Below are 21,854 nucleotides of genomic sequence, written 5' to 3'. Positions count from 1 at the left end.
GGCCTGCGATTGCTAGGTGGAAATTCTCGCATCGGACACGAGTGTGGCTTACGCGCAGCGCGTCGCCTCTCTCTGTAAATATATCTGCTTGTTCTCGACTGGCGCAAGTTTTATTGTGGAACGAACAAACACTCGAGTCGCTGTTCTCGATTTTTATCCTTTTTCAAAGTTGAGCGGGGCATCTCTCTTTGCGCAAATTTTCTGCAAGGGGACGCGGAACCTGTCCAGCCCCAAACATTTACCGTTGCGCACTTCTTCCTTGAGTTGTGGAAAAACACCTCGTCCGCGCACAGAGAAAATTTCTCGCGGCGAACGTGCGCAAGCGCTCCAGAAACAGGTGACTGAAGTGCGTTTGCACTTTGCCGTAGAGACGTTTTTTTGTTTCTCCTTCACAAAGTTGTCTTCTTCCTTGTCACCATGTTTTCTGAGTGCTGCCAGCCGTGCGCTCCCTGTGAGGGCGAGCAGGGCTCTGGAGCGGCTCTTCAAGCGCAACAGACTCAAGGAAGCCGCCTCGTGTCTGGAGTTGTTGCCACCCAAGGAGAAGCTCGGATTCTCGAGCCTCTTGTCCAGGTGAGATTTCTTGGTTAGTCGCACAGAATACACACAAAATGTTGACTACTACCCCCAACAAGGTCGCGGGCTGCGCGCACAGGAAGTATCTAGCTGGCCGCTAAGTAGTCGAAAGAACAGATTCCTACACAGGCGCTGCTAGTTTTCGGAATGGTTCCGTCTCAGCGTGGAAGTTCGTCGATCCTGCTTCAGGCTAGTTTTCGTTTCACCAAATATCTATAAGCGAGTCTGGAAAGAAATATGATGTCGGGGTGTCAACCCACTGATTGGACCGGCACGGTGCCGTACATGGTGAGTCGTGTGGATAAATATGCGCCGCAGTTTTGTGGAAAGGAAGTGCTCAGAGTCCGTTCGGTGTTTTTTAGGAACGAGTTGTCGAGGTGCTGAAGGAGGAAATCCAGGAACGAGTCATTGAAGTCCCTCAAGTGCAGTATGTCGACAGAATCGTCGAGGTGCCGCAACACGTTGTGCACGAGAAGGTGACACATGTCGCCAAGCCCATCATCCAAGAACGCGTCAGACACGTCAACAAGCCCGTGTACCAGCAAAAAATTATCGAGGTGCCTCAAGTTAAGGTACGTGCCTCGGATGCCTACACGGCGATCCCCCATTTTCGACTGTGCGCATTGTGCACGCATCCGCATTAGACTCTAAGAAAGATACATAGCGTTACCACCTCCCGTCGAACCAGAATATTCACATTGTTTTTTTTAAAGTTCCCAAGTGTCCCATACCGCCACATGCAACGCCACCCGAAAGCAATATTCCCAGTTGAACCTTAATATGAGACCTTCAGTGTATTCATAGTGACTCCGTGCTTTTGTGGATCGTGGTGTGATAGGTTGTTGACAAAATCGTCGAAGTCCCTCAATATGTCTACCAAGAGAAAATCATCGAGGTTCCACGCGTCGTGGTGCAAGAACGCGTTATTCCTGTCCCGCGCAAAGTTGTAAAGGAAAAGATTGTCGAAATCAGCCAAGTGGACTACCGCGACGTTGTGATTGAGAAACCGTTGGAGGCGGTCCAGGTCATTCAGGAGGAAGAGGTCGTCGAGGTGCCGAAGCCGGTGGTCATGGAGAAAGTCGTTGATGTGGAGAAGGTCGTCGAAGTCCCCCACATCCAACACACTTACCGCAATGTTATGACCCCGCAGTACCGTCACATTCCCAAGCCGGTCGAAGTGCCCATGACCCACTACCGCCCGATTCCGGTTGAGAAGATCGTTGACCGTAATGTTCCCGTCCCTGTCGAACTCCAAATTGTCCAGGAATATCTTTGCCCCAAGATCGAGCCCCGCTACAAGGAGGTGCCTGTCCCTGTCCACGTGCAGCGCACCATTGAACACCCCGTTCCCAAGGAAGCTATGGGTAACCCCAAACTCCTTCCTTTGTACTACCAGGGCAGCCAGGAAGGCGTGGAAGGCATTGTCACGCCAGGCCATCCTTGCTATTCGTTGTCGGCGTGCTGCATGCCCCGACGTGAGCAACAACCTGTTGAGGTGAGTTTTTTCTTCGTTATCAAGCAACCCTCATGTGCAATGCACACGCAGAGGCAACGAGATGCAGTTGTTCCCGTCGCCCGTCAGCCTGTGGCTACCATCCGCGGCAAGCCTACCAAACAGACTCGCTCGCGAACGTGTCCCACAACGGAATCGTGAGTACAAGTCCTAAGATTTGTTTGTCTTGTGTCCGTGCGTGTGACCGCAGCTGGGAACCATGCAGAGCACGGTCGAAATTCTGGCACAGCAGGGATATCCGACTATGCCAACTCCTCAGGGATGGGACGGCGGTGCACCCCCTGCTGGCTGGGCAGGCTGGTCGAAAGATCATATCCCCACCTCGCTTCGATCTGATCAGCATCCGAGCGGCGCAATCACTCCTGTGAGTGCTGGTGGTGCCGTTGGATCTGCGCCTCCGTCTCCAGCGCCTAACGCCGAGGCCATTCAAGCTCAGCAGGCCGCAATGGCGCAGGCGTCGCAGCATCCAGCCGGTGGCGAAGGACCATACGTACAAGTGTCTGTCACGCCTCTTGCTCCTGGACAGCAGAGCCAAGTCAACATTAATTGAACGGACAGAAGGATCATGAAACGTGTGTGAAGCTTCAGCTCTACGCATGCAGAAAGCGGGTAGACGTACGCACTATCCGGGGGCCTCGAGGGGCTCTTTCGTTGTCCCTGGAGCTGTTCGTTTTTCTTATCCACTCTTGGGAAGGCCGTTGAGCACCAAAGTCGAAATAAGGGACAGGATTGTCGCCGCCGCCACCGAGTGTGCTGTGACACCTGAAGACTCACTTGCTACATTTTGTTCGTTGTATCATGTGGAGCGCGATGACGTGGGGGCATGGCTGGATGGAAACGATGGGTGTGATGCAGAGGCTGGTTGAATGTTTTTTTCCCTCCACGTGAACGCTCCCAGAACGCGACGGTGTCTTCACAGCGAACTCTGCGAACTGATTTTGTCAGTCATTTTTTCTGAGAAACCTGAGGTTCCCCGATCCATCTCGATCCCTGGTCGTACACCGCTGCGTGGGCCTTCATGCGCCTCTAAGCCAGACACAGCTAACACCGCACGGCTCAGGATCAGGATCAGCCTGATCCACAAAGATTACTTTCCATTCAAAAATTCGTTTATCACTGATAATGTATTCCTCTCATCTCGACAACAGCTCTTCGTAGTAAAAATGTTTTTTCAATGACTTCTTTATATCCACTGTCATGCCACATGCCAGCATCATGGCTCGACAACACCTAAGGCATGGGGTACAAACAGTTGAAACAGCTACCATCCATGCACTCTGGTGGCGTGCATCTAGGAGCACATGTGCAACTCTCGGAAAGCCAGTACAGTGACTATGCCCTCACGTATATAACGTGTGTCTCCGGACGCCATATCCCCCCGTCTCCCCCCCTTCCAAGAGGGCCCGCAGGTGGCAGAACACGTTTTTAGAGAAACCTGTTTTGCTCACAAGGGAGGCAGGAGGGCCAGATAACTTCAATTCTCTTGTGCAAGTGCGAATGTCATTCCGTAGCACCACAGCCCGAAAGGTTACCGAGGATGGAGGCTAGGCGACGCCAGGTGAAGAACAACCTCGAAAAGCAGTGAGACCTTTGTGCACGTCGGCATCACGTTAATAAACACGAGGAATTACTAGACTGCAGAGACTCAATGAACATTCACCTTCGACAATGCTAAGCAGAACAGCATCCTAGTCTATGCACCGCCATCAGGAGGCGAAGGTGAAAGGCTTTTAGTTGCACCAGGCTAACCGAGCCACGGCGCCAGACTCGGACGTCAGTTTGTTCGCGCGAATAGTTTTGTGTCCGCACGGCGCTGCCCCATCAGTTGCGCTGTGGCCTGATTTCTCCACAGGTAAGAGACTGTTCACGTGGCTTGCTCGAGTGGAACTCAGACGGCTGCATACCCCCCCATGGGCATGTTGTGTGTTCCCGAAGCATGTGTCCGTCTTCGCAGGTGTGGGTCCCAAATCTCTAAGGCACTAATACCCACATGTCACTTCACGGGCTTTTTCAGCCTAAGGATCAGACCCGCCATGCGTCCCTCTGTCCAGCTCACAGCTGCCTTTGCATGGAATTTTCTTCAGAATGGGGTTCACGCGGAGCTGACCGAGAGCTCTCCAAAACTTGATCCACTCCGCATCAGGCGCCCGAAAACGCGACTCAAAGTCGAGTCATGCGGTCGCTATGATTGACCCGGTTCTACTTAGAGGGCAACGTGAAAGACAAAGATGTGCACAAATTATGACGCCTATTGTCCATCCTTGGTATTCAGCATTCTATCAAAGGACCGCTGCATGACACGGGACACGCGGGAAAACGCCTAATACTAAATCATCGCCACTTCTGATGGTTTCATGCAACACGCAAAGCCAATCACTGGTTACACGCATGAAAGGAACGTTGCGAGTTTATGCTGCATCAGTATGACTCGGATCCAGAAAAGCCAAAACTATCTTACTGACAGACAACTGAAATGCCAGTAGTGAACCAGGCAAGCGCCTTGCCAGGGAGTTCTACGAATCTCTCCCCACCACACGTACGTGCCTTGCAAAGTGGGGGCATTGTGGACAAGCCTAAAGGAGGAGCTCATGCGCATACGTCAGGCGCATCCACATGCGCCCAAGGATAGCACGCAGCACCTTTGACCTCTCCAAATCTGAGGAGCACTCCGATGAAGAGAGTGCAACGGCCGACAGCAGTTCTTTCAGAACCCTTTGTACGGCTCACGCTCAAGCTTTATTTCTTTGACTTGGGTTTCTGTGAGAGAGCGGGAGTCAGTGGGAGGCTTGGGACGCAACATCAACGCGAGGCATCACAGAAGTGCATTGATCGGACTCAGTAGCTTGTAGTTGCAGTACTGATGTGCAAAGACGGTGAACAAGAGACATGTGTGTTGCTGGTAACGGAACGCCTTCGACAATGTCGAAGACAGGAGGGGGTAAGCCGTAGGAAACCAGCATCCCGGGCTAGCTGCCGGTCATCCGGTCTGAGGAGAAGCGTCAACAGGCATATTAATGCTGTACCTTCTACCCCTTTTGTTTGGGAGTGTTCACTTCGTTTGCTGGTGACATACATTCCGAGCAAGGATACAGGTGTACTCGGTTGATTTCGTTCTCCTTTCGTCCTCTTGATTACTGATGGATGTTGTCTGCTGCCTCCGGAACCAGCAGTGTGCGTTCGTTTCGGCATCGAATCACTATTTGCAGACACTGAAGCAGGATTCGTCCAAGAGTAATTGCTCCGACGGGCTTCTGTTACGCAGATTGCCTCAGACTACGACACAAGCACAGGAGGAGGCGGGAGCAGCCGCACGCTGCTTACTGCTAGTGACAGGGGGCACTGCAACAAGCCACGAACGTCTGCCATGCATTTGCGGGTCTCTGTCGTTATTTTGGGGCTTTTGCGTGCGTCCACAGATGCATGTATATAATAAAGTGAAGCGACTCCATGTTGATGAACGCCTGTGGAGCGCAGGATTGTTTTTTGAACAGGGCGTTCAATGTGCCCGTTAGCCGTCACGGGCCCAATGCAGTAAAAGACTCCTCTCAACTTGGCCCGTCCCCGCCACCTGCGAAAAGTCGCAACCATGACGCGGGGGGGCAGCTCGTCTGTCGGGGACTCAACGGGACGGTTCAAACCGTGAATTTTTGTGTGAAAAAACTCACAGAAGGGCACTTTCAGGGAAATCCCGAGTGATTTGGGAGCCGTCGCTTCTCGTGGGATCAAATTCTATCCACAATGATGCGTCGGGAAGGCGGCACGAGGAAGAGCACGCCTTGAGCCCGACGGGTCGAGACGTAACGATCTGTGTAGTGGACAACACCACACAGTCGTTTCTCGACGCCTCTGTTGTGACGCACCATTTGACGACCCTGAAGACCACTCGATGGACGTATCTTCCCCACCTCTTTGGCGGTTGTCTGCGGCCGTCAATTACTGACCGGCGGCGTGATTCTCATCTCGACTGCTGTACGGGTGTATATTTCCAGCTGCATCTTCATTATGCCATTCTTCGGCATCCTGCTTTGTTTGTTGCTCTGCAACACAGTAGGAGACGCCTTGAGACAGCATGGGGCCGTCTCTTTCCGATATTCGAGGCCTTTCTGCACAAGAGCCATCACAGGCTCTCCTGTCGCTGTTGCAAGCTTGCTTGCCTGTTGTGCGTCACGCTTTAGTACGAACACGAGACCATGGTCCGCGCCCCGCAAGTTCAGAAGACCACTGATGCCCAGCGGCCACGGGGCATCAGTGCTGCACGAGCAACTTCATGGCTTGGCGGCTCTTTTGCCGGACACTGGACAGAGCTCCTGCACTGTGCGAGCGTCACGCTTGTGCTTGCCTTCCCCCTTCCAGGCCTTTTTTGATGAGCACGGGACGTTCGTGGCGCGGTCTCGTCTTTGGAAACATGCATTCGGGGACCCTTCACGCTTCTGCTCCCCATTGCGGCGTTATCACATCCCCGATAAAGGCTGCGGTGTGGGCGGCACTCAGCCAGAGTTTATCTTTCAAACACGGAGAAAGAGCAACCGTCAGGTCCCCGCATTCTGCTTTCAAACCTCTGAAAGCGTTTTCTGCGATCGAAGGGACACGGACTGGGCGACAAGCGGCGGTGTTCTAAAACAGAACTCGTTCGCTTCGACCGAATCCCAAGGGCTGCAGCCTTCAAACCCGGAAGGACACATTTCGCCAAACGTGTCTTCAGCACGCGGGAATCGTGGCCGACGGGACGAGAAGCCGCGCGGACATCGAGGAGACAACAGACTGGTAGCGCTCCTTCGCGTTCTTCGCATCTTCCCAAAAGGCTGGAGCGGCGGATGGGGCAACCGAACTACCGGCGCCACCCGCGACAGAACGCCACACGAGACAGATGAAGCGTACAGAGAGGAGAGCACTGACCATCCGCTTGGCGCCCCGTGGTGGAGGTTGGCTCTCCGGCGCCGAACGTGGCTTGGATTTGTGGACAGTGAGGAGGAGGAGCTCGTTGATGTACACTTCAAGGAAGACGGGACTGCGATAACAGGCCACGGCATACCTGGTAAATTTACTTCTCTAATCGCGTTCGTAGGACCAGACACCCGAGCTACATTCAGGGAACGCACTTCAGCGACAATTGGAGTGCGACCTTCACAAGCGTACAAAGCTTGCCTTAGGGTGAGAGACGACAACTGCCGTCACAAGAGTCTGGGCTGTTGACAGTATTTGTGTAGAGCCTTCGGTGATGCTGTTGTCGTTTTGATCTTCTCTGTTGACTGCCTGGGTGCCCCGGATCCCAGTGCGTAGAGGCGAGAAACCGTGGTAGACAATCGAAGTGAACGGAAAATGACGCAGAGACAGAAAGCGGCACAGGCAAGAACAGAACGAAGGCATACGCGAGAGCGCGTGATAGAGTTTCTTGCTGGATCCGCCACTGCTGTATCTCCCTGCCTGTTCTGCGTGCACCAGGCACGTGGACCCTGACGCGAAGCGGCGTATCGTTGTTCCTTTTCGTGCCACGGGATTCTCCGTCAACAGTTTCGGGTCAGGCGGACGCGGCAAATAAAGAGCTCGAGGATGATAGGCGTGGAGTCCAGCAAGGCGCATCGCCAGAGCTCTCGCACACCGTATTTCACTTCACGGCATTTGTAAGTGGGAAGGCACCCGCTGTAGTGTTGAGCTTCAGACCGACCAGACCAGCCATTCGTGGGGGGAGCACGTCAACAGCGATTTAGCGGAAGACGAAGGGGCATTGAATGTGTTTCTTTGAAAACGCAGGACGTTGTGCTATTTTGCTCTCCTGTGGTGTGTGTGACATGTAGCTCCATTGGGACGCCGAGTCCGGGACGCCGTATATGTATAGAGGGAGTGTAACTAGAGACAGAGAGAGCTGGCTGTGCCCCTCCTTTCTGTTCCGGCCAGTGGTTGCCACCTTCTACGGCTACGGTAAGCGTCAGGAAACGAGGCATCTGCAGATGACCGACCTGTTACAACCTACCCAAAAAAAGTTCAGTTTGTGTCCGCAGGACAGACACTTCCAGTGCGGCGTGGAACTGGTTGGACTTGAGAGATTGACGAAAACGCCGTCAGAGTTGGGGCAAACACCTTCATGTTTCAGCCTACGATAGCTGCTTTGCCGAGTCACTCATGTGTGGGGCGTGATGCAGGCATTGACAGGCTCCCCAGATCCACTTGATCGGTCGCGCTTCGCGCATGCTGCCAATCGTGAAGGGCCGGCTGCATACCGGACGGAGGACGATGTGGCGACGCATCTGGGCTTAAGGGAAAGGGAAGGGTTCACTGGGAGGGATATATCCTTCCGCCACACTTGAAACAGGAGTGGCAAAAACAAAACTGGACCAGATTGAAGCGGGCAGTCACCTTTCCAGGGCTCTTGTAAGCCCACGCCAGGGGTACCCGAGTCCAAAACCAACACGTGAATCCATAGGACGGAAACACGGAAACCCTCTGTCAGAGTGTCAAGGCGCTAACATTGTTCTCACTTTCACCCGAGTCTGATCCCATCGCAACGCTCTGCCGTCGTAACGAGATATTTGGCTCACCACGAGGAGACAGTTCTTTCCTACGGCCGACGTCGGCTCCTCAAAGCACATCAGACAGAGGACTGATGGCACATGCAAGGGTGGTTTGCGGAGTCGCTAGTCTCACAGTTACCCGTTTCAATCTGGTCACGGGAATGCTGGGGTGGCGGGACGCTACAGAAGAGGCAGGTTGAGGCGACGAGATCGCCTAAATATGACAGTGCGCGGATACTCCTCCAAAAGAGCATTCGGATGCAGCTCAACAGTGGTCGGGATGTCAGGTGCTGCCATCTTGACAGGAAAAACGCGTGTTTGGCGTGACAGACCCCCCGGGGGGGAAAGTTGCTTGTCCTGCCTCTTCCTCCTCTCTTTTTGTCTTCCCATCTCTGGTGTAAGGCTTGTCACCGGGCCGGGTAGCTGGTGTGGAGGCCAGCGCTTCTACGTCAGAATCGACGCGGGGGAGTCAAATTTGGGGCTGGCCGCAGCTGTCTGCTTGCGCCATCTTCCGGCAAGAAGGGAGATGCTCAGGGGAACCACTGCACACTTTTGACGGACCCGTTCCACCGTGTGAAGTTCGGAACCAAAAGTGATGGTCCACAAGCACCCAGAAATATCTATTCTCCCACCCCTCAAATGCAGTCGAACGTAGGAGAAAAAACGGTTCAGAAAGCATCTTTTCCGGGGCTAACATAGTGGTGCGGCAGTTGCGTGGTGTGTGCCCCGCAGTGCGTATTCCATGCGGAATTCCTGAAGACTAGGCCAGATATATGCCTTGGCCTCGATGCATCTACCAACGGTTTGTTAGTGTGGACTCGTCAAAATGGGCCCTGGGAGGTAGCGACCGTGTGAGCGGAGCCGCCGCAGGCGGGTCTACGGTTTGCTCTTTCCGCGTGGCAGCTTTTCTGTCTCGTGGAGAGGTTCTTGTCCACGGGGGGTCTTTGACCAGTTCACTCCTCTGCAGCGATTTCTCTGGAAGACAGGCACATCACAGTTTATCGCCCGCTGCGCAGAGATATGCATATCGATCTTTTGCCGTTCGGCTACTGGTCACGAAAAGCATTTCAAGCGTGGCTTTTTGGGACACGTGTTCAGAGATTTCGCGATGATGGGTCGGTCCTGTGGCTGTGAAGGACTGTCTATCTAGGGACCTAGACAATATGCGCCACCGGGTGTATGGCCGACAAGACGGGGAGGCAGCGCGAATTCACGTCTAACTGGAATGTGGCGCCTGCACTCGAAACTCACTTCACACATAAACGTGCCAAGGTGGTAGAACTCAGATAATACGGGGTGTCCGTCGGAGCGGGGGAGAGGAGGGCACAAGGAGAGAGCAGAGGCCGTCTCCGAAAACCGCGGGATGGCGACTGCGTCGGGAGAGTGGAGGCTCGGTGAGAGGAACAGACGCAGCCTGTGTTCTTTTAAACTTCAGGGAATTGATCGATTGCCAGCTCACGTGAGGATTTTCAAGAAGGACTCCAGCAGCTCCACCTCGTGATCAAAGGCGATCATCTTCGAGACCACTACAGAATGCTGTGGCATCTCTTTTTGGGTTGATGCTGTGGCGGGAATGGCGGGAGCGTCACGTGGCGTCCAGTCGCTTATAATTTCCAGTCGATCCCGGTAATCTGTGGCCCATGCTGTCGCTCGACTGTCACTTTCCGCCTTTAATCCCGTTACACTGAGCTGAAGGAACCAGCCGAGCACATCCAGTACACGTTGCTCAGGTTGTGCCTGTTGCATCAAAAAAATGTGCTCGTGCAATCTCCCACGCTTTCAGGCGTGCCATCGCCGGTAATCATCGCAACAGCGACCGCTGCCGGGATCGTGGGTGACAGGGAGGATGGGAACGCGAAGAGACAGAGAGCAGACAAATCGCAGTGTGCGCGTCTTTCCTAAATTGTGTCTGTGGAATGAGCGCTGCCCCGAGTCTATGGCGCTGCAGGAGGAATGGGCAACACTGGTTCTTTCCTCAGGACTGCCTTGTGAAAGAGCGTAGAACAACCGGTGATGCCACGTTTTCGTCCAGCGTACTTGGGCTGCGATGGAAGTCGCCAGGCACACACTCTTCTTCAGATTGGGCCCCGCGTAGCCGCCAATGTCAGCCCGTCGGGCGATGGCCAAGCCGTCAGGGGCGTCTCTATCTTCCAGCACGGCCAAGGTGGCCTGAATGCTTTGAAGCGCTCGAAGCATCGTCATACCGTTGCTGCACATCGAAACAGTGAAAAGTACCCAGGCGTTTAGATGCAGTCACGTGCGGTGAGGATTCTTGGCCTCCGAAGGTCATGTCTTCGCCGACGTCTCCAACTGCGGTCTTCTTAGGTATTGGCACACGCAGTCATGGGCCCCCAAGTGAATATACACCTATCAGCACACGCATGTGTATTGGCTTCCATACGCTATCCGAGTGCGACGAGTGTTCGCGTCTCAGTAACAGCGGCGGCATAAGACTTGGCAGTAACCGAAACGCTCAGGTAGCCTTCATCGAACATTTGTCTTCCGTGGATTCATGGCGTCGCGCGTTTTTGGACGGAAGCCTTACCAGAGTTGTTCCTGGTCGTCACATGTGGCGAGGATGGTGACGTGATCACAAAAGTTCACGAGGCACACCATGGTCTGATCCGCTGAGAAAATAACGCCTCTGTGCCTCGGCCAGAAGTTGAAGGATTCGTAGGCGCTGTCGAGGACATCTTTCTCCGCGTTCATCTTCTTATCGGGCAGATCGACGAAGAATCGGGTTCTTAGAATCGTCTGCTGCTGTGCAGTGAGACTGGAGACCGGAATATACCGCTGGCCAACCAGGGGAAGAGGGTCATCTCGATCTTGGCTACTTGTCAATCTCGCAATTACAGCCTTTTCCACTTCTGCCAGATGCAGCAGCCCTCGGTTATTGTATCGCGTGAAGCTCGGCGATGCCACCAGGAAAGGCAAGAAAGGAACGGAGGCGAAGTTGCGGCAGGTAATGAAGCACAGGTTGCTGACTTGAATGCATGATAAAGAAACAGCTTTCCGCAGACCGTCGAGTAGAGCCGCGATTTGGAACATATCAAAGACTTCCAACAAAGCCCGTGAAGACGATGCAGCACTGAGTAAGACGTCCATCGAATTCTGAGGTTTCCCCATCACCTCTTCGAAGAGACCACGAAATTTCACAAAGGCGTCAGTATCTGTTGCTGCAATGTCACCTGCGTGTTCAAAAAAAACGCCAGAAAGAAAGCAGACTCCTCGCTGTAGGGAGCACACCGTTCTCCGGTTGTTCTCCACTTCAGAGCGTAGGAAAGTATGTGGATCTCAACTGGACACGCCACTCGGGCAAGATCACCCCGAGAGCTTCCATCGACCAAGTCATCTTGCTTGCTCTCCAAATGTATATTTTGGCCAGACGATAAAGGCAAATATCTAGCGAGGCAACACACGAGGAAAGCTTGCATCTTTCTGCAACGGTCAACAGCGCCCTTATCTTGTAGATAATATTGCCACAGTCTGCCAGTCTCACGTAGGCAAACTGCGCGCCCTTACAATGCAACCGACCCCCAAACAATCAAACTGTCTCGCACAAAACGCTCTTTCTTCTGTTTCGATACCTGGAAACCTATACGCCTTGCCAATGTGGACACAGTGCTGCGAGCTTCCTCCAAACGCGGTCCTGAATGTCACCCGCACACAGCCACGCGCTGTCGAATTCTCTGAACTCGGAAACGCGAGGCTCGCCTAAATATACACGAGGTTGACGTACCCACTCCGATGCTTTCACATACAAACGTCCATAGGAGTTCGCAAGTGCTTCAATCATACAGGCTCATGAGCACCCGCAGATACGCATGTACGCGTACACATGAGCAGAAAGAATTGCTTGACGTTGCAGGTGCCCCTATTTCCGACCTGTCTTACAGCAGTGTGTGCGTCAAAAAAGGTTATTTTTTGCCGCAGAGTTGTTGTACGTGTGCTCGACAGGTGTTTCACCAGCTGGAATACGGATCGTAGTAGTACGAGAAAGACACAGCATTCTTTTTTCTCTGTTGCGTACCGTATATCTCTCCACTGCGCCTGACCTGCCGCCGTGGCGATGTCCTTTTTCGGCGCGACTTTGGGTCGGGGTGAATCAGTTGGCCCTTGGCTGGCGGCCTTTTTCTCAGGGAGGGGAGGAAGAACGACTTCACCTTCTTCAGCGAGAGCTCGAGGCGGCGTCGCACCGAGTGAGCCCGCTTTGCTTTCCTCCAGCTCCAGAATGGCGTCGACGCTCTTGATGAAGGCTTCGAGTTGCTGCAACTCGGTCACGCCCAACGAGACCGTCGACATGACCCAGACCATGGCTGTCCAGGTGAAGAGAGAGAAAACAGGCAGCGCTAGAAGCAGTCGACCGCGTACAGGAAATGGGATATACGCATAGCAAAGAGTAGACAAGAGCTCAGAGCAGAGAAGGCATCAGGATCCCATGTCTGGAAACGGGAGCGGACAAATACGGGAAGGGAAAGATACACTCGTTATGCTGTAAAAACCATAGGGGGCTCATCTTTCTCGAGGGAGACAAGTGAGGAGAGGCGTTTCTGGCTTCTCTGACCTATAACCGTGCTTTGCTTATGACGCTAGGACTACCAGGAAGAGATAACCATGCCCGCTTTGTCAACGGTGGATGCACTTCAGGCCGCGTGTGCGGGACACAAAGTTGACGCATAGCGCGTCTGCCGGTTCTCTTTCAGATAAGTGGGCAGAGTGGTAGACTGTTTAGAGTCCTGAAAAACTCTACTACTTTAACCGGGCTTCCATTTCGGTTCGTTCTTGAAATAGATTATGAGTACGTGGAAACTCGGTACCGGAGCCCCTGGTCTTCTTGAGCTTCATGGAATTTTGTTTTATCGCGGATGTTGCTCGCAATGAGGGGACATCTGTGCATCTCACCAGTACTGTTTTTGCTTTGGTCGAAAATAGCTGGGTGTACAAGTTTGAACCCCAGATTACGATTTTGACAAAGCGTCTCGAATTCGCGTATTCCTGTCTCTTCTGGCTTGGCGAGGAGATAAGGAAGGTACAGTTTCGCCTTGAGTTGAATGCCAGTGCCCAGAAACTCGGGCATCGTAGTCAGGTAACCGAGAGACGAATGGAACGCAAATCGATCGCTGGAGCTAACAGACGATGAACTGAAGTGTCCTTGCAATGAATGGGCGAGTTCAAGCAATCTGTAGAAACTCTGACCAATGTTGCCTTTCCCGTCGTGTGTCTGAATGTAGATGTGATCGGCGAACTGTAACGCTATGAGCCATGTCGAGCAAGGTGGAATGTACACTCCTCTTCCTGCAAATAAAGAGACAGGGTAAAAGATGTGTTTCACGCTTGAACGATACACAGTCTTCCACGTGTCTTGCCCGAAAACTGGCACGTGGTTTTTTCTATAACTAGAATTCACGAAGTCGTCCCTTTGTGTGACACCGGAGCGGCAGTGCGCCGACCAAAGAGAGACATTTCAGTTTCCTGATGCTCTGTCCACTTCCCGAAAAGGTTCCACCAACCAAGTGTGCGCTGGGTGTGGATTAAGCGTTCCTCGGGATACGAGTTTATCAAGGTTTTCTTCAACGTGCAAGTGGATATACCGCGGCTCATTCGCGTGGAGAGGCCGATAGCCTTCTCGAAGTTTGAAAAGTCCAAGCCCAAGCCAACGTCGTGAAGAAACCCGTCCATGCCACTGCAGCTTCTGCTCGTCGGATTTTTGCAGGTGGCGTAGTGTCGGAGAACATCTACCGGTCCACCTGAAGCGCTTGCAGTCCCTCCATTTCCTATATTGGGCCCCATGCCTGCAATCGCGTCCAAAATCTGCAGATGCAGGCACACAGCAACGCACAATTTGCGGAGACAGGCCTCCTGGTGCCGAACGGGTTTCGATTCATCGCTGGTCAGGGATTCAGAAAGGATCATTCTGGACGTTTTGCGCTGCACGTGACTGAGGCTTCTGCACTCCAGGTGCTTGCACGAAAACTTCCGCTTCTTGGCAAGTGAGCAGAGAGAAGACAGGCATGCGTCATACACTAGCATCCAAGGTCACCTACAAATGAGGGTTCTCAGAGAACGCCCTGGCTGCTACTTAAGGGGGTTTTGTCCTGTTGGGGCCTTTGTGCGGCAAGGCCAGTCCCTCAGTGTCAACTCACGGCGTCTTGAGTCATTGCGAGTTCCTCCTCTGTGGCGTGAATCGGGGCCTTGTAGAAAGACAGATTCCGCCGGAGAGAGCAGACGACGAGCTTGACGGCTGCACTGTTCACGGTGGTACGACCCTTCTTCTCAAAGTCTCCCAAAAACTGCTGGAAAGAGGGTAGAGGTGCGAGGCCGCCTATGCTGTTCGCGTCAGGTTTCAGGTAGAAGCTCTCTGCAGCCTGTAACCACGCGCCTCAACAAGACAGGCACACAATGTGGGCGCCTCCACCGGCTAAAAGACACTGGCATCAACACTGTTCCCCCCCTCTGCACTTCTTGCTCCACGACAGAAAACCGTTTTCCCTGCAGGAGTGCCACCGCTAGGTCAAAAGGAAGCAGACAAGGAGACGAGAAATCCGCGACACCACTTAACAACTGGCAGAGAAACGAAGAACGGAAGCGCTATTTATCGACGGCGAGCGCAAATGAAACCGTTGTGGTAGAACGTGAGAAAGAAAACTGTAAACAGAAGGACAAAGTGGAAAACGAGAGAAATACATCGTGATTCCGCACGTGTATGCACATGAAATCTGGACCATGCACGTTTGGTGCTCCCATTAGTCTCGGGTGGTGTTTTTTGTTCGTTGCAAGAAATGACGAACAGACGCGATTCAGTCGTTCCCAGACCCTACTGGTCGTAGGGTCTGGGCGACGGCGGTGGGCTTCGCGAGGAGACCAAATGTACCTCTTTAGCGCCCTTCACGTTTTTCGCGTCGCTCTTTGCCAAGTATTCAACGCGACGTTGACCGCAGGGCTTCTACGGAACTTCCTACCGTCTTCCATGCAGACGGTTGGGTAGTGTGAAATCTTTCCACGACAGTCGTTAGCGTAGGACTCATGTTGCAGTAGTCTCTGAGGTCATCTGTGCACGCGAAGCCGCAGCTTGGCTTCCCGTGCCACCAGCTGTTGAACCACGCCACGCCACACGACACCAAGAGTTTCGTGTGTAGTCCCCTCGACTGCCGGTTTGTACGATCTCATTGCTCTCTCACATGAGGACACAGACTTCGATCGCTGAATGTATTCTGAAGACTGTGCACTGTGCCAGCATCCGCTTTGTTTGCTTCATACAGAGCGCTGCATATACTGGTCACTGCTACTCGCCAGTCGAGGCGACTCTTCCACACACTCCTTCAGGGCAGAAGACGGCACGTGTTTACCGATGAAGAGCAAGAAATGTGTGTTTTTTTCCTGGCGTTCCAGGAGGGTCAACGACCGACGGTAGTCTGCAGCCACCGTGAATCTCGCCCGACACTCACAAAACAAGGCGTGCTGGGCTGCCGATTGTGCAAGAATCTCCTGAATTTCCTCAGTCGAGTGCGAGACATGAACGGGGGTACCGCGACAACTTACTCGAGGCCTTCTGGACACGACAGGGCCTGTAGGCCCGAGGCCCTGTCGAGAGCTCCTTCCGTCCGTTTGTCTCCTTCTTCTTTTTCAAGCAGCTTGCGGTCACTTCTCTTGCTAAGGAGCTGTGGCAACTTGGTGAACGCGTGGGAACTGCGGGCGAGGTCGATCGGCTGCATGAACCGCGTCACTCCGTGGGGACCGCCGGCGGACGGGTCCACCTGTGGCCTTGGCAACCGCAGTTTCAGGCCCTCAAGAAATCCAGTTACAAGTTGCGTAAGAGCTCCCAACGTGTACACTTCGTCGCTTGCCTCTAACGTATTCAAGGAAACTGGTACCAAGCCCTACAAGCAGGCATCAGCCACAGCTTTGTCGACGTGCACGGGGTTTGCAGATTTTCGTTGAGTCTCGGTAGACGCCACATAGGCGAACGCCCACGCATGCGCATTTACACGAAGAAAACGCTTGAGGTTTCGCAGTGAGAGTGTGTAGCTGGCGTCGGTCTTTTTTACTCCACACAGAGAGGCACCGTCAAGAGACGAGTAGAATCTCACGAAGTTCGGCAGGAGCTCAGATATGTAAACATTCTTCACCACCCTGATAACGCGAACGAAAGGCAGACGGATCCGAGCACTAGCGATGAAATGCGGTTGACTTCCTCGGATGATTAAAGCAAATTGATACACCTAATTGATACGCCTATTGGAAGCTGAGCATGATGTGGTCCACGTGTGAAACAGGACCAACGTTTCCCTTCGTCGACTAGAAAGTGCAACTGAATTTTGAACGTTGACGTTAAAAACGTCGACTTGCAACACTTCCTTGACTTTCTGCAATAAGTGTACTGGGTAAAAAGAAGTGTCAGGGCCTAACAGGAGCGCACACTCGCAGGAGGGCGGCTCAGCAAATCTGTCAACAGGGCGCCCCCGTCGTCTGAGCCGCAGAGCGCTCGAATACTGCTTGAAGCAAGGCTGCCATCGCTGAAGAAAGGAAAGCATCTCCCTTGCCGTACGTGAATCATGTCGTCAGGCGTGATCAACCTGAGTTTCCTCATGTGGGCCTGGTTTAGAAGTTCTTGGAACCCGGCACGCGACATGAAGCCCTGGAGAAGCCTCGTCTCGAAGACGGCCCTGTGAAGGCATGCGCGGGCGCATCTACAGAAAGTTGCTCCTGCTTGCTAATTCCGACAGGCCCATCCAGAAAACGTCCTGGAGGCAGTGCCTACCCACCGAGACAGACTGCAGAGCACGCCAATTCTACCATGAAGACCTGTGCGAGCTTTTCCGCCGCTCCGTGGCAACACAGGCGCTCCCGGTGTTTGACCCTGCTCCTGGGAAACAGGGAGTTCGCCCTAGTGATAGGTCGTTGGCAGGAGATCGCGGGTGGACTGGAGAGAAGATCCTCAGCAGGATAGTGTTGCGGTAGATATATGACTAGCACGTTCATGCAGCCAGGATCACTCTCCCTCTCAGCTTCTGTACTCTCAACTCAGTGGGTCTGGGACGCTTTGGAGGGTACTGACGTGAATCCAAGACGGCAATCAATCGGATCAACAGTGAGGAAACCGAAGTCTTTATGTTTTGCGAACGGTTCCTCTTCTTTTTCCTGAAGAAGTTGCCACATCAACATATAGGGTTGACGCATGAGACAAGCATCAGACACCGACGAAGCACGGGCAGACATCTCAGGTTTGCCCTGAAGGGAGGCAGGCAGCGTTGCACGCTCTCAGAATAAGAGACACAGGGAAACAACAGACTTAGCGTACGCCTCCCCAAATCGTCTTTCTGGCGCAAGCGTTACCTTTTCCTGACCTTGCAGACGAGTGAAGCAGTCTAAATTCAGCTCTGTGCTGGAACTATGGTTTGTGGCCATACATTCCACTGCTAGAAAGCCTCGTGTCTGCTTTCACACAGCCGAGCTCCACTAAAACCAGAAGGGTCTACTTCTGCTATTAGGAATTCAGGCGTCGCACAAACAGCCGAAAACACTGTCGAGAGGTGAACTTACCTTCATGCAATTCAATAGAGAGTACGCACTCTGGAAGCCTTGGACGATTTCGCTTGCATCGAAGGGGTTTGATATCTTCACCTCAACCTGGAAAAAACACTCAGCACCCAAAACTTCTGTTCATCGACGATGCAAAACGCACTGACAAAGGCGGGGGTGGCGTTTGGAGTTATGTAGATGTGGGGACAGCAGCCAACCTCCGCTCCACTGTTGGAGCGTTTTGAGTGCGCCGCGGAGACACTTAAGTGAGGCAGGGCGCAACCGCTGGAGTTTGTTTCTCAGCCGTTTTGCGTGAACCCATGAGGCGTCTACGCCAGTTAAACCCAAACCCGTGAACATGAGAGCAATTTTCGGTTACGAGATCTTTTCCTTCTTTGTCCACGACCTGTCGCGTCTCAGGGAGACGGCTCACCCTGAGGTGGTTTTTCCAGTTGACTTGCACAATAACTTTCTTGTTGGGAGACATCCAGAGAGCTGTAGCTCTGTGAGGGTTCGTCCCGTCCAGATAGGCGCCTTGCGAAGCGAGCATTCCCTCACTTAGCAGCGCTCGAAACACTTGGCCTCGACGGCGCAAGAGGTCCGTGCCCCGGCACATCTCCACCTGGAAACCAGTGGCGGAAGCAGGAGGCGTGGAGGTAGCGAGGGTGACACGGAAACGGCGTTCATGCATCGCGGCGAGACCAACTCGTGTGAATGAATAGAAATAACTATGCGGCAGTTTCGGTTGATAGCGTTTTCGGAATTGACTTGCCCAGGCTGTTTGCCAGCTTCTACTTTTACGCGCATACGCGGCTGAGAATCCGTGGCGCGTATGTGCGAGTCTTGAGAGGGACGCCTCTTCTATGTATCGGTCACCTGCCGCGAGTTACCACGGTGAAGCTGGTTGCCGACTGAGCATTCGCTCAGAGGCGAGGCCCTTGGTGGAGAAAGGATTCGTAAAAGGGGAAACATCGGAACGATCCAGGCTCTCCACCGCACTGCGTTACTCAGGTGTACGAATCTATAAGAACACTGTAGTGAGACACAAGTCAGGCATTTGGATAGATCCAAACCTAAGTACAAGAGACGAGGTCTAAACGTTGTGCAATTCGGCAGCTACGGATGGATTAGCAAGTAGACATTTGTGTGGCCGAGAGAGCGTTGCGTGCCGCACATCTGGAGCCCAAAGGCTGTGTTCCTTGGTCAGAAGCCATTTGTTGATGCCTTTTTGGACACGATCGATCACTTTATTGCTTTCCGCGACGGTCATGGTAGGAGGAAATGCGAAGGATGCGAAGTTGCGATGGAAGCAGAGCAGCAGGTTGCGAAGGGACGAGTGCATCGTCAGAGAAGGAAGAACAGACGACACGCGCTCGTTCATGGCATCAAGGGGGAAAGAAGGCTGCGCAGAGGAGAACGGACACGCAACTGTGCAGTTTTGGGCGGCTCCAAAATTGTCATTTCCCCATCTGAGGCGGTCAAACTCGGTTGCCTGGTTCTTTAACCGTAGCCGTCCTGCGTACCCTGGTAAATCGCCACGTCGACCGAAAACGAGGAGCGCTGCCTACCGGTTCAGGACAGACTATCGGGGCCCTCTCGGCTGCGTGTTAGGTATTCCAACTTGGCGCTCAGCCTTTCCCGTCCACGTGCTGCCTCTGGGTGACGATCTCTGACGGGGAGACTACATCCTGAAAGGTAAGCTGTGGAGGGGGAGACACATGATGCAGCCTAACTTTGCGCGGACTCACAAGCACGAACAGACTTTTCGTCATCAGCGTGGCGTCGGAGAAGCGAAGGAATTCAGAGAACAGCAAGTGAAATGAATCGTAGCACTCCATGCTCAGCGCAATGATACCTGCCACACAAGAGACAGGGGGAGAAGACACAGCTCCAGAGTACGGTTCCAGCTACGCTCTCTCCAGTCTGCTTGCCGCCACCGCAAGGGCTCGCTGGAGAATGCGCCGTGTGCTGTCTTTCCTCCGTCATTTTACATTTTCTCGAGCGCTCCTGGAGTCCATTATAGAAGCCTCAAACCTACACGTACACCAACAAACTAAGACCTTCCCGCATCGATGGTTTCTCTTGACTTCCGACTTACGAGTCGTAAAAAGATCGATACTCAACCACAAATGCCGATTGCGTTTGCACCGTGGCGTGCTTCTTTTATTTCCCTGCGTGAGTCTCCACCGCCTACAGCAGCGTCAGACCTTCAGTTACACGTATCGACGTGGCGACTGCTTTCGTGACGAGAGCGTCGTGCAGCTCGTGGCTTACCCGGACTGGCATCTATCCCAAACTCGTTCCCATCTCGGTCGTCCTCGTCGTCTAGCAAGAGACACTGCACAGCTGAGAGCCCCTTCGGCGTGCGCAATTCTCCAAGCTGAAGCCAGGCGTCAGGCGCAATGTGGTTTCTCATCCACGAACGCTTATCTGCGTGGTACGGGTTCTGAAACGGAACATCATCTCCATCTATCAAGTCTTTTGCCCCCGTCGCTGGACACGACGCATTCTGGCCTGTGGGCGCTGACCGATACAGGCCGATCGTGCCGAGATCCGAGTCCGACACGCGATCTGCAAAGTATTTTACCTTGGGAACGAGCAGACACAAGAGAACAGAAATGTCTCATCGGTCTGCATCCCTCGACTGTGCGCTGGCAGCTGCAACCCAAGGGTGTTCAAGCCAGACCCGCGCCCGCCCTTAGATGCTTCACCTGTTTACGGATGCCCCTTTGCGCGGGAAAACAAGCAAGCGAAGACGCCACGCGTATATAAAAACTTTTCCTGGCGCGTTGGGGGATCGGTATACCAGCTGCCGCAGCCGAAGCAGGAATGGGCGATGCCTCGCGCATCTGTACGTTTTCTTCTCGCTTGTTGCTAGTGTGAACCACGGAGCGAAGCGTGAGATTGAGAACTTCTTTGGAGGAGACAGATTTAGAGTACGAGAGTACGAGCCAGCACTCTCGCTTCCCCCACAGCGAATTCGTTTCGGAAAGTCGAGAACGATTCTCGGGCTTCCGTCGGTTGCTAGCACGCGGATCAACACGATCGTGAACCTACGGAGAAAAGCTTGGGATGGGGGTCTTTCTTTTGGGCGAGACGATTCAGCAGCAACGCCAAAAGTTGCGGAAGCTGATGCGTCTCACAGTAATGCCTTATCTCCTCCTGTTCTTTGGTCCGTTGCCTGAACAGATCGCGCGAGGCATGAGCGGGCCCGCCTAGGATTTCGTGACCTTACACCGGCCAGAACTACAGACCGCGTATCTGTGCAAACATGTATCTGTATGTACTAAACAGCTTATGCGAAACCGATTTTGCCGATACATATGTAGATGCATGCATGTCTTGCCGCTCTCTGCATTTCTGCTGCCTACGCAGTGTGACGCCCCTGTGCACGACTCAAAGTTCCTGCTACGACAGCCGAAGCCATCAGAGAAGGAAACGAACCTCTCTGCCATTGTCCGTAAAAAAGGGGGACTCAGACTCCGAAAAACTGGCGGTTGCGAGCAGGAAATATTGACCCGAGGGACTCTATCCGACAAGGTCGAGGTACGAGGGCGGGATTTCGTCTTGGTACGATTGCAGCTCCAGTACCAGAAGAGGAAAACCAGACAAGAGAAGGAAGAAGAGGCGAAGACAAGAGAGAGAGAGAGACAAGCCTTTAGATCGCCTTTCTAGCGTTGCAAGAGCGGCAGTGAAGGCGCATAATCTCGTTATGTGATACCCTCGAAGGCCGGACCTGA

The 21,854-nt window shown here is 53.4% G+C and overlaps 2 protein-coding genes across 2 annotated transcripts; one reads left to right on the top strand and one right to left on the bottom strand.

Annotated features, from left to right (window-relative positions):
- Positions 1-417: 417 nt before the first annotated feature.
- NCLIV_031770 (putative membrane skeletal protein IMC1) lies at positions 418-2,636 on the top strand (the record flags this gene model as incomplete). The annotated part of the gene is made up of 4 exons (XM_003883373.1): positions 418-570; positions 936-1,145; positions 1,412-2,068; positions 2,346-2,636. 4 exons carry the CDS (start codon positions 418-420, stop codon positions 2,634-2,636), a joined length of 1,311 nt encoding a protein of 436 aa, XP_003883422.1.
- A 7,414-nt stretch (positions 2,637-10,050) lies between these two features.
- Positions 10,051-21,569, bottom strand: NCLIV_031760 (conserved hypothetical protein; the record flags this gene model as incomplete). The annotated part of the gene is made up of 16 exons (XM_003883372.1): positions 10,051-10,284; positions 10,633-10,804; positions 11,141-11,783; positions 12,183-12,244; positions 12,626-12,911; positions 13,792-13,890; positions 14,187-14,406; positions 14,739-14,960; positions 15,555-15,684; positions 16,135-16,472; positions 18,136-18,222; positions 18,548-18,736; positions 19,863-19,969; positions 20,389-20,701; positions 21,172-21,295; positions 21,559-21,569. The coding sequence occupies 16 exons, from the start codon at positions 21,567-21,569 to the stop codon at positions 10,051-10,053; spliced, it is 3,237 nt and encodes a 1,078-aa protein (XP_003883421.1).
- Positions 21,570-21,854: the final 285 nt, after the last annotated feature.

Source organism: Neospora caninum, chromosome VIII, assembly GCF_000208865.1.
Source record: "Neospora caninum Liverpool complete genome, chromosome VIII".
Lineage (NCBI taxonomy): Eukaryota > Apicomplexa > Conoidasida > Eucoccidiorida > Sarcocystidae > Neospora > Neospora caninum.
Note: the sequence above shows the minus strand (reverse complement) of the source record. Positions and strands in the feature narration are given on the sequence as shown.